Source organism: Mandrillus leucophaeus, unplaced genomic scaffold, assembly GCF_000951045.1.
Source record: "Mandrillus leucophaeus isolate KB7577 unplaced genomic scaffold, Mleu.le_1.0 Scaffold125, whole genome shotgun sequence".
Taxonomy (NCBI): Eukaryota; Metazoa; Chordata; class Mammalia; order Primates; family Cercopithecidae; genus Mandrillus; species Mandrillus leucophaeus.
In genome coordinates, this window is record NW_012100876.1 from 1437166 (window position 1) to 1449554 (window position 12389).

The 12389-nt window shown below is 50.7% G+C and overlaps 1 protein-coding gene across 1 annotated transcript in view; it reads right to left on the bottom strand.

Moving 5' to 3' along the window:
* NLRC5 (NLR family, CARD domain containing 5) overlaps positions 1-12389 on the bottom strand; it is a 78828-nt gene that overhangs the window by 40202 nt on the left and 26237 nt on the right. The window contains exons 11-19 of the mRNA XM_011971861.1: positions 11215-11274; positions 9061-9126; positions 8469-8552; positions 6249-6332; positions 5184-5273; positions 2595-2663; positions 1730-1798; positions 875-964; positions 387-470 (exon numbers count right to left, since the gene is read on the bottom strand). Of these exons, the coding sequence (XP_011827251.1) occupies positions 387-470; positions 875-964; positions 1730-1798; positions 2595-2663; positions 5184-5273; positions 6249-6332; positions 8469-8552; positions 9061-9126; positions 11215-11274 (696 nt within the window). The remainder of the gene's footprint in view (positions 1-386; positions 471-874; positions 965-1729; positions 1799-2594; positions 2664-5183; positions 5274-6248; positions 6333-8468; positions 8553-9060; positions 9127-11214; positions 11275-12389) is intronic.

Below are 12389 nucleotides of genomic sequence, written 5' to 3' on the forward strand. Positions count from 1 at the left end.
TACCCCAGCTAACAGCCCCAGCCCCTTCCGGCACCCCAGGGCCAGAACAACAGCTGCCAGCCGTTAGTCATACTTCGCACCCACACCTGCCCTCCCCAGGGTGGCCTCAGAAAGCCTGTTCAGAGCTGCAGAGACAGGTTCCAGAAGCGAAACCTTGAATCAGAAGTGGGATTATTGAGTCACAGACTCTCTGAGTAAGAATCATCTATTAGTTAGTCTTCACTGAGCACTTACATTGTGTTAGGGGCAATTTTCATGCATTTTCTGATTTAATCTTTACAGTAACCCCAGGAAGGATGGGGATGGGACAGAGAACGCTCCCCCTACTCCCCCTCATCCCCCCGTCCCACCCCAGCCTCAGAGGCTCTGCCTAGCGGGTTACTCACTTCAAGGACTGCAGAGCTCCCAGCCCTGGGAGCAGCTGAGCCAGCCGGGTTGCACCTTCATCCCCCAGAGCATTGCCTGAGAAGCTGGGGTGGGGAGAAGGGAGGGGAGAACATCAGCAGGTGGGGAGTGGGTTGCTGGCAGCATGGTCCCTGCATTCCAGTTACTCAACTTCCTGAAACTGGACACAGCCCCGGGCTGCCAGGCCAGATCTCAGCACATCTTGCGTGGGCAGCTGTTGTCTACCCCAGGTTCTTATTTTGAGGTTCATGGACCTCTGGGGGACCAGGGGTGAGCCTCCAAGTGTGTCAGACATGGGGGATCTGTATTTTGGGAGGAAGAGTCACAACTTTCACCAGATTCTCCAAGGGGTTTCTGATTTCAGCAGGGAAAGAACAGTTGATCTAAATCTTAAAAACCAAACACAAACAAAACACTAACTCACTGTAATTGGCCCCACCCACCCACTTCCAACGTACAAACCACTCACTCGAGGTGGAGGTGACCGAGGTGGCAGCTTCCTCCCAGAGCCTTGCAGAGCTGCTCTAAGTGCTTTGCTTGGAGGCCACAATGTGTCAGCCTGCTCAGGGGCAAAACCACAGCCCTGCGTGTCCCGCCGAACAGAGGCGGGAAGGAGCCGCTTTCCCACCCCCCAGACACAGAGGCAGAAAAAGAGGCTTGCAGGAGAGGAGGGACTGGGATGCATCTGGCACCCAGACAGATGGACAAAGAGGGACTAACACACCCCACACCCATAGGATGTCACATATAGGCAGAGGGTGGGCAGAGACACAGACAGAAGGAAACCAAGACACAGAGAGATTCAGAGAGAGAGCAGATCAGAGGAAGACAGATAAGACTGAAATAACAGATAAATAAACTGATAAAACAGAAATATACAATGAGAGAGGGAAGAAATGAGAGAAAGAGGCAGAGGGACTTAGGGAGATTGGGACAGACACAGACCAAGAGAGAAGGCAGGAAGAATGCTGGTGGGAGCCCCCGTGCCCTGGCCCCAGGATTGTGAGAGAAGGAGCCCAGTGCTCCCCTTCACCTCTTTTCAGAGTCCCCACAACCCCTCAGCTGCTGGGGGTCAGGGAGCTAAGGGGAGTGGGGTCCTCTGGGCTTGGGAAGGTGGTTGAGGGGGCTGCCTTGTGAGCCCTGTCCGGGGTGGGTTGGGCAGGGGAGGTAGGAGGTAGGGAAGCCAGGCCATGACTCCTGGACACAGTGGGTCAGGCATGCTTCAGGGAGCACGTGGGGCCTGGGCACAGGTTTGGGAGCAGGCTCTGAGCAGGGGAAGGGAAGGGGCTGGAATCACACACAGGGCTGGAAGCCATCATTGTACCTCATCCTTCGGGAGCTCAGAGGCAGCTCAGAGGGCATCTGGAGCATGAGGCTGTCAAGAAATGCAGCCCTGGAGGGACATCACCAAGGCCAGGCTGAGCAAAGACCATGCCTGCCATCTCCAGAATCCATCCTCAGCCTGGCCTTCCACCACTGAGCCCTATACTCCACTTAGAGTCAATCAGACCTTGGTGCCAATTTGGCATCTCCACTTCCTGGTTGTGTGACCCTGGACAAATCACAGCCTCTCACTGGGAGACTGCATGTGAATCGCCTTAGTTTGGTGCTTGGTGCATACATGGCAAGTGCTCAATTAACCTTGACTGCTATTATCATTCATCTCATCCTCCTCCGCATCTATGCTTCAGAGAGGTCAGCCCCGGCTCAAATCGAGCCTTCAGTAGTTCAGACTCTACAGAAGAGATTGTGGGTCGACTTCGGGAGCGAAGAGCTGAGTCTCCGCCCATGTGCTGGGCTGGGGCAATCAGGGACCCTAATGGGTCCTTGTGTGAAAGGGATCCAGAAGTTCCGATCAAGACCAGAGCTACAGGCCAGACAATCCCCTGGGTTCAGGCTGGAGGGCTCCAGTCTCCCAGCAACCCCCTCCAGCTACCCAACTCCCACCCTGGCATGCTGTCTATTTCCTACACACTGGGGCTCCTTTCAGGCACCAAGAGAGGCGGAGGTGGTCTGGCTTTGGACCCTCCCGCTTTGGGGCTGCATCCTTTGCCAAGCCTGCTCAATTCCCGCTCTTCCGTGAATTTGTCCAGGTCATCGTGGCAGTTCACTGGCACTGCCCAGCTGTGGAGGGCAGAGAGGGGAATGTCCCTGACTGAGCGTGGAGTTGGGGTGAAATCGGGCCCTACCTCTCCTGGGGCCCCTCCTGTTCCTCTGGCTCCTGGGCAAACATGAAGACCACAGTTTTGTGCCGCAGGCTGTGAAAAGAAAAGAGGGGTGAGGAAGCAAGAGGTTATTGGCTGCCTGTTGCTATTTCTTTTTGAGACAGAGTCTCACTCTGTTGCCCAAGCTGGTGTGCAGTGGTGCAATCACGGTTCACTGAAGCCTCCACCTCCTTGGCTGAAGCAATCCTCCCACTTCAGCCTCCCGAGTAGCTGGGATTACAGGCTTGTGCCATCAGGCCCAGCTAATTTAAAAAAAAAAAAAAGCATGTAGAGACAGAGTCTATGTTGTCTAGTCTGATCTGGAACTTCTGGGCTCAAGTGATCCTCCCACCTTGGCTTCCCAAAGTGCTGGGATGATAGGTGTAAGCCACCGTGGCTGGCCTGTCACTTTTTACCCTTGGCCCGGGAGGACCTCTCAAGTGCTATCCCCCTGCCTCCAGCTGTAGCCACTTCCTCTGACTCCCCTCTGACTTCCTCTGAGGTTTCCGAGAGCTGAAATCTTTCTACCACAGATATTTCACAAATGTATCTATTGCCTAAATAAGCCCCATTTCCTGGCAAGTCTTAAAAGAAAACAAATTATGTGCTCTCTCTTTTAGCCCCAGGCTGAACCCCCATCCCTCTGCTAGTCAGGGTTCTGTCTGTACTCAAAGTATGTGTGGATTACCCCTGGTAACCTTTGGAGTAGGTCCGTCAAACCTTCCTTTTTCTAGTGCAATAATTTTTGTCTTACAAAAATGGGATTAAATTATAGATTCTCTTTTTAAACATTAGTTTTTTAAGGGCTAGAAGGGGTGACAAATAATTATTGATACTTGATCATTATTGATGGGAACAGATTATACCATGCTGTCTCGCTCTCTCTCTCTTTTTTTTTTTTTTAAATTTGAGATGGAGTCTCACTCTGTCTCCCAGGCTGGAGTGCAGTTGCATAATCTCGACTCACTGCAACCTCTGTCTCCCAGGTTTCAGCGATTCTTCTGCCTCAGCCTCTCGAATAGCTGGAGTTACAGGTGCACGCCACCATGCCCGGCTAGTTTTTGTATTTTTAGTAGAGACGGGGTTTCACCCTGTTGGCCAGGCTGGTCTTGAACTCCTGACCTCAGGTGATCCACCTGCCTCAGCCTCCCAAAGTGCTGGGATTACAGCATGAGCCACAGCACCTGGCCCAGATTATACCATTCTTTCTGCCATTGCGTATCTTGAAAAGCTTTATTATAATCTTTTAAGATGATGACTTAAAATTTTTATGTTTGGCCTGGTGCAGTGGTTCATACCTATAATCCTTGCTCTTTGGGAGGCCAGGGCAGGAGTGTGAGCTCAGGAATTTGAGAACAGCCTTGTCAATATAGCAAGACCCTGTCTCTACAAAAAATAAAAAAAATTGCCAGGCACAGTGACTCATGACTGTAATCCCAGCACTTTGGGAGACTGAGAGAGATGGATTGCTGAGCCCGGGATTTGGAGGTTACAGTGAGCTATGATTGTGTCACTACACTCCAGCCTTGGTAACAGAGCAAGATCCTGTCTCCAAAGAAATTTCTTTATGTTTACTTAATAACCCCCTGTCACCCTCCATATTAAAACTGCAACTATGTTATCATTTATTTTCCTGGTTCCACTGAGGTCTCTCTGGAAGTAACTTAGTCTAACTAATATCCCTCGGTTCAACCTTCCAGTTATTTTCATTTTTTTTCCTGTTATAACCAGAGTCTATGTTGTCTAGTCTGGTCTCGAACTTCTGGGCTCAAGGTGTAGGTGAACTTCCCTACAGCTGAATGTGTTTGCACAATCATGATAATTTATTTAGTATAAGTTCCTGGGATTGAACAGGGCATCGCTCGGAATGCACTAGGAACCCTTTATTGAATCATCATATACAGTGAACCGAGGTCCCCTCATCTACCTTTTGGGTGAATCGGCTTCCCTCTCCTCCCTTGAGGGGTGTTTGAAGCAGGGACCACCCTACTGGTTTGAGAATGAGGCTTTCCTCCGAGTGGGAATTGAGTTGACATTAATCAGCATCCGTCCTCACCTCCCCATACTCAACAGCGAGACTTACAGAAATAGGATTGGGTTCCCTAGTGGCAGGGCCTGGGTCTGTGAATGGGGTAGGGGTCACATGTCGCTTGTCAGTTGTGCAAGTCATGGACTGACGGTCTGCTCTCAGGAGAAACAGTCAGGGACTGAGGGAAGCCACACGGAGCAGGTCCTTGGCCTGATCTCCAGGGAGCTTTGGCCCACTGGAGAATTTGGGCTGGAGACTTGTGCCCTCTGCCCTGTCATTGGCCACTCCAGGTTAGGGGAAAGCAGAGGTTGTACCCTCCCAGGCATCTCTGACTCTTATCTGCCAAGGGTAATTCTCCAGAGGTATAAACTGTGAGCAGCCTATATCCGCAGCAGCTAGAAAGAGGGGTGCCGGCTGTAACGGGGTCTGGGTGGGACAGCAGCAGCATCTTCTGCCAGTCCCAAGGCTTGGGCCCAGAAGGAATTCCAAGGGTTTTAGAGAGAGCATGATGGGGGCTGGGTACTATGGTCTGGGGGAGCTCCCACCTGATATGCAGTTCTGCCAGGGTCCAGCATGCACTCACGGCCCTCAGCACACAATGCACCCCGGCCAGAGAAAGCCCGTTGTCGCTGAGGCTGTGGAGAGCAGAAGGCAGCTGTTGGCATGTGGCTGAGGTCCCCAGCCCCAGCCAGCTCTAGCCCCTCCTCGTGGCTCAGCAGCTTGCTGGCTGTCACTCCTGGATGTCCTGGGTCCCTTGCCAGGGGATCTCAAAGGATTCTGGTGCATGTGAGTGAGCCAAGAAATGCACGATACCCCCACCCCACTCAGAGAATAAAGTTGTCCAGCTTGACAGCAAGAACTCAGTGTTTTTACCTCTCTGACCCCCAGTTTCCTCATCTGTAAAATAACCACCATTTTCTGAGCCCTGAGTGTACCAGACTCTGTACAAAAGGCTTTGTACATATACGGTTTCATGTCATCCCATTTTACAGAGGGGGAAACTGAGACCCAGAGACATTCAATTACTTTCCCAGGGTCACAAAGCTACTAAGTGACAGAGCCAGGATTGAAATCCAAAGCCGAGGCCCCAAATCACTGCTACCCAATCTCAACTCTCCCCAACCCCAACCCACACTTGATCTAAGACCCCCAAGACACCCCCACCCAAACATCACCCCCACCCCACGCAACACCACAGCACACCCAGCAGCCTAATAGCCTTCCTTTCCATCTCACCACCCCTCACACCAACAGTGTATCCCCACAGGAACACACCACTCCCTACCCCAGCACCCCAGCATGAGACCTCCCCAGTGCAAAACCCCACCCCACCCTACTCCAGGGCTGCTACAAAGATGAATTGGAATGCAAGCCACTGATGTACAATAAACGCATTTTATACATGTAAGGGTGCTGGGTGATTGGACTAAGAGAGTGGCTCATGCCAGAGGTGAAGGCAAGGCATGGTCGAACCATCTTGACTTTGCTGGAGTTGGGAGGAAGCAGGGATGGCAGTGGATCAGCACCCTTACTGCTGATTGTGAACACAGGGGCCACCTGGGGCTCTACAGAGCCTTCCCTGGTACCCAGCGGTGGGGTGGACAACTCACTCCAGCTTCCTGGTGATGTGCAGCTGGGATGCAGCCTCTGCCATCAGCCGACAGCCTTCGTCTTCCAGCTGGTTCCCTGAGAGACTGAGACAGAGGTGCCCAATGCGCGTACTGTGGGGCTGGAGTCATCCCTCAATCCCCATCACTTACTCTTTCTTTGTTGACTTTAGTCAAAGCCTCACTCGCAGGAATGAACCTTGATAATAACTGAAATCAACAGACTGCATACCACATGCCTGGCAACATCTTCGGTGCTTCTGTGACTTTTGGCCTATTTCGTCCTCATGGTGCCGATGATGTAAGCACTGTAATTATCCTCACCTTACTGATGAGTAAACTGAAGTGCAGAGTAGTTAAGGCACCTGCTTGAGGGTGAACCTGGATCTGAACCCAGGCAGCCTGCCTTTGAGGTCCCACCCTCAACTCTTCCTTTATGCTGCAAGCTACATAACTGCTTTTTGTGATAAACTTCATGATTATGGGGGCATCTGACCTAGTCTGGGAGTCGGGGATGGCTTCTTTGATGCTTAAGGTACTTGCTGAAAGAACTAGGAGTTCAGTAGGTAAAAGGCGGGAGAGAGATGGAGGAAGGGTGTTCCTGGTGGTAGAAGCAGTACATTCAAAGGTCCTGTGGCATAATCCATACACGGACCTGAAAGAGAGCCAGTGTGTCTGCATTGGAGATTGAGTGGAAGGATGGGGTCAGATGGGGTTTGGGAGGCTGGGGGCAGGCTTCTGGACCACCTGGGAGTTTAGAATGTGGGCTTTATGCTGAGCAGTGGGAAGGAGTGAAGGGGGCAGGCATCAGTGAAATGTAATCTACTCTCTGCCAAGTGGAAGTGGCCAGGGTGAAAGCAGGGAAGCCAGCAAGGAGGGCAAGGCGAGGGAGTCATCCACATAAGAGATGAGGGTGGGTTGGACTAGAAAGGTGGAGGAAAAGAGGATAGTTTTGAGCACTGCCAGTAGGTCCATCTGGAGGGACTAAATGTGGGAGAAGGGCAAGGGGGCTAGGAGGTGGCTGTGTAACCAGGCGTGTGATGGGCCTGTTTCTGCAGGTGCCGGCACTCGGGGAGGGGCATGCTCAGTGCTGGTGAGGCAGGTAGAAGTGTGTGAGCTTCTTAAAAAACCATCTGCAGCCGGGCGTGGTGGCTCACGCCTGTAATCCCAGCACTTCAGGAGCCAGAGGTGGGCGGATCACAAGGTCAGGAGATGGAGACCATCCCGGCTAACACAGTGAAACTCCGTCTCTACTAAAAATACAAAAACAAATAAGCCGGGCATGGTGGCGGGCACCTGTAGTCCCAGCTACTTGGGAGGCTGAGGCAGGAGAATGGTGTGAACCCAGGAGGTAGAGCTTGCAGTGAGCCGAGATTGCGCCACTGCACTCCAGCCTGGGCAACAGAGTGAGACTCCATCTCAAAAACAAAAAAACAAAATAAAAAAAAAACCTAATTCCATCCTGGTTCTCCCAATGGGACGAGGTCCAGGATCAAGAGGTGATCACCATGGCAACCCTCACCCCATCCATCTTCCCCTGAGCTGGGGCCACTCGCCCCAGAACACATCATGTCATTCCACCCTCTGCCTTCATGTTCACTTGGAGGTTTCCTGGAGGGGCGCCCCTCCTAGGGACGTGACAGAGCCTCCAACCATCCCCAAGCACTACTGTCATCGGCTCCAGCCAGGGGCTGGATGTCATGGGAATTTCTCCATTCTGAAAAAAGAAGGTTATCCCACTCTACTCTGGGAGAAGGATGAAGCGGGTGGGGGGAACCCTGAGGTTTGGAAGGCAGACCCAGGTGTGGTGGGGTTTCTACTTGGCAGATCTCAGCAAGAGAGGCAGCAGTGGTTATGAGGATGAGGCTGGGAGCCAGACTGCCTGGGCTTGAACCCTAGCCTAGACTCTTCCTACCTGTGTGGCCCTGAGCAAGTTTACCTTTCTGCAGCTTCACTTCCTCCTCTATAAAACGTGGACAGTAACAGTGCTTACATCACAGAGATGTGAGGAGTGAATGAGAGGAGGCATGTACAGTCCCTAGCACAGCACCTGACCCAGGGCAAGTGCTGAATAGTAGCAGCTGTTACAATGATCTGATTCCCCCAAATTCTTCATGAGGCAGCATATCCCTCCCCCACACCACCCACCCAAAGGCGAGGCCCTGCCCACCCTCTGCAACCTCCTTTCCTGGCTCCTACCCCAGGGCTTCCCGTGATACTCACTCCACTTCCTCCAGGTGAGGGCCTTCCTGGAGCAAGGCTATGAGGGTCTCTGCATCGTGGACCTGGAGCTGACACTTCTGCAGCCTTGGGTAGGAATGGGGGACAGAAGGGCTCAGGGCAAACAGCTACTCCATGGCCCCTCCAGATTCCAGTGCTGGGGAGTCAGGGGGCCCACAGAACTGGGTCTAATCTTGGCCATACCTCTTAATAGCTGGGTGATCTTGAGCAAGGGACTTAACCTGTCTGAGACTCAGTTTCCTCCTTCCTCAAAGGGGAAAAATAACGTGTACTTCACAGATATTCTAAAGAAATTACAGTGAGGTAAAGGATATAAAGCTTCCAGCATAATGCCCGGCATATATATAGCCAGGGTCCAAAGTTGTAGCTATTGTTGTTATTATTGTTGTTATTATGACAGATGCTCCCTATTCAAGCCAGGATGGGCTATCCAGGATGGGCACCACACCCGGCTAATCCTTTCCCTGTCCCTCATCTGCTTTTCCCTTTATCCTCCCTGCCCCTGCTCTCCCTCGCCTGGGACTTTCCCCCACATCATATCCCCCTCCTAAGGCAATAGATCCCTCCAAGGTACCTGAGTGTCAGGCTTCTGCTCTGAGCCCCTTTCCTTTGGCCGTCACTTTCCTGCAGGTCTGGAGCTCTGGCAAGAACAAATCAAACACTGGCCTGGGCTCAGGCATCCAGGGCTTGGTGGATCAAGCCTCTTTCCTTGGCTTCTAGAGGCTGAAGACCCTGAAGCACAACTCAAAGTGAGTTGGTAACAAAGAAGATTGCTTACAGATGCCCAAGGTGTGATTCAGCAGAGCAGGAGGGGCAAAAGGTTTGACGTCAAATGGAACCTTTATTCAAATTTTGGCTCTGCCGTGTATAGCCATGTGGCCTTGGGCAAGTCACTGCCGTTGGCTCCCTTTTCTCTTTTCTAAAACGAGATGACACATCTGACACATCTGACCTGAAGGACTGAATGAGACAATGTACGTCCAAGTACCCAGCATAGGTGTAAAATCGAAGCTTAGTAAACAGAAGCTGCTATTGTCGATGATGTGATGGTCTCCATTTGTGGATGTGCTGTCTGTGGTTCGGAAGGTGAGGAGCATGAGCTGTATGCAGTGAGTCCAGGCTATGGTAAACCACAGACTCTCCCCCATTGGGCTAAGGGAGCGTTAGGGGATGCAGGGAAGCTAGGACATTATGAGCCAGGTTTCACAGACTTTTTGGATTGGTGCTAACCTTTTTTTTTTTTTTTAGAGACAGGGTCCTACTCAGTCCCTAGGCTGGAGTGCAGTGGCTCTATCCTAGTTCACTGCAGCCTCAAACTCCTGGGCTCAAGTGATCCTCCCACCTTGGCTTCCTGAGCAACTGGTACTATAGGAGTGAATCACCATGCCCAGCTATTCTTTTTTTCTTTTTTTTTTTTTTTGTAGAGATGGAGGTCTCACTTTGTTGCCCAGGCTGGCCTTGAAGTCCTAGCTTCAAGCGATCCTGCTCCCTCAGCCTCTCAAAGTGCTGGGGTTACAGACATGAGCCACCATGCCAGCCTGTTTAATAGAACTTTCTGCAATGATGGAAATGTCCTGGCATCTGTACCACTCGCTATGGGAGCCACTAGTCACCTACGGCCATTGAGCAGTTGAAGTATAGCTAATGTGACTAATGAACTGAAAATTTCATTTTGCTTAATTTTAATTTATTTAAATTTAAATAGCCATATGGGGCTAGTGGCTATCCTATTGAGCATCACAGCTTTAAGCAGTTGGAGGGGAAAGAAAGTGACACTGGTCCTCGCGGGTCATTTTTTGAGACAGAGTCTCTCTCTGTCGCCCAGGCTAGAGTACAGTGGTGTGATAATGGCTCAAGCTCCCAGGCTCAAGCAATCCTCCCAACCTCAGCATCCTGAGTAGCTGGGACTACAGGCATGCACCACCACTCCTGGCTAATTTTTTTTTTTAGAGATGGGGTCTTGTTATGTTGCCCGGGCTTGTCTTGAACACCTGGACTCAAGATATCCTCCTGCCTTGGCATCCCAAAGTGCTAGGATTACAGGCATGAGCCACCGCACCCAGCAACATTGGTCCTACCTTACCAGGTCATTATACAGGCAAGGAAATTGAGACCCAGAGAAGGGAAAGAGATTGCTCAGGGGCATACATACATCTGTCTCTGAGTCTTAGCCAGGAGAGCAAAGTGTGGGAGAGCACAGTTGTCATGGTCTTTTAGGGAAAAGCAGCTTCCTTGTCTTGGCCCATCCAAGACTGGCCAAGCTGGAATCCATGCACAGCTGGAATAGCCAGCATTTGACTGCCCACTGCACGCCAACAGTGCTCTAAACTCCTTAAGTGCAGTAACTCACTTAATTCTCAGAACAACCCTGAGATGTAGGCACCATAATTGCCCTCCCTGCCTTTTTTCAGTTGTAAGGACTTTCCCAGAGTTTTCACCATCTAGTAATGCCAGTCTAACAATATCTTTATGTCATCCCCAAGCGTTTGCCTTCCTCTGAGACTTCTGGGGATGCTTCCTTCCCCAGGGACCAGATGTGGTCTGGACACGCTAGAGGAAGTCAAAATCCTTTGCCAACCTAAGCAGTAATTCATTCCTCAGTGCAGCAGTGCAGGAAGAATCCCCATATCCCAGCTCTTCCTAGTCTCTTGGTCACCTTTCCCCTCAACTGCCTGAGCCCAATTGCTTCTAAAGATAGTCCCAGACCCACCGCCTCTTGGCTTCTTACCTTTGTAGCTCTGCAGTTGTCTCTGTGGGTGGGGAAAGAAGGAAGATGAGATCCGCCTTCCTGCAGGATCAGATACCAAACCATGAAACCCAGGGACTGGAAACCAGCACATCACCCATCACAGGCACACCCTTTTCTGCCCCAAATGTCCAAACATCCAGATGAAGCTGATTTTGCAATTGACAGGGAAACATAACAGAACCAGCAAAAGTGCTTCAAATCAGGCATGTGAAATACTGATTATGTCTTTGCTTGATGAATCCTGCAAGAGTCTTTTAAAAAGTCATAAAAACAATTTTCAAAGAAATATAATAAAAATTAAGGATTCTGTGAGTTTTTTCTTTCTTTTTAAATTTGAGATGGAGATCTCACTCTGTTACTCAGGCTCGAGTGCAGTGGTGTGTTCACACCTCACTGCAGCCTCAACCTCCAGGGCTCAAGCAATCCCACCTCAGCCTCCCAAGTAGCTGGAACCACAGGCATGCACCACCATGCCCCACTGATTTTGTTCATTTTTTGTAGAGACTATGTTGCCCAGGTTAGTCTTGAACTCCTGAGCTCAAATAATCCTCTTGCCTCAGCCTTCCACAGTGTTGGAATTACAGGCATGAGCCACTGGGCCAGGCTGAAATTTTTTAACAGAAATTTTTATGATTAAGAAGCATGACACCTAACCTACCCCTTGATCCAAACTGGCTATGTTGGTTCAGCACCATGGAGGGCAACACATGGCTAACTATTCCTTAGGCTATGCCTGTGCTTCGTAGACTTATTGACTCATTCCCTTATCCACCTATCCATCCATCCATCCATCCATCCATCCATCCATCCATCCATCCATCCATCTGTCCATCCGTCCATCAGTCCATGTATTCATCCATGTATCCATCCATCCATCCATCCATCCATCCATCCATCCATCCATCCATCCATCTTTTCATACACCCGTCCATCTTTTCAGCTAGCCATCTATCCATTCATCCATCCATTCATCTATCCATCCATCCATCTTTTCATCCATCCATCTTTCCATCCATCCATCTTTCCATCCATCCATCCATCCATCCATCCATCCATCCATCCATCCATCCATCCACTATCCATTCATCTTTTCATCCACCCATCCATCTTTTCATCCATCCATCCATCTATCCAACCATCCATCCATCTTTTCA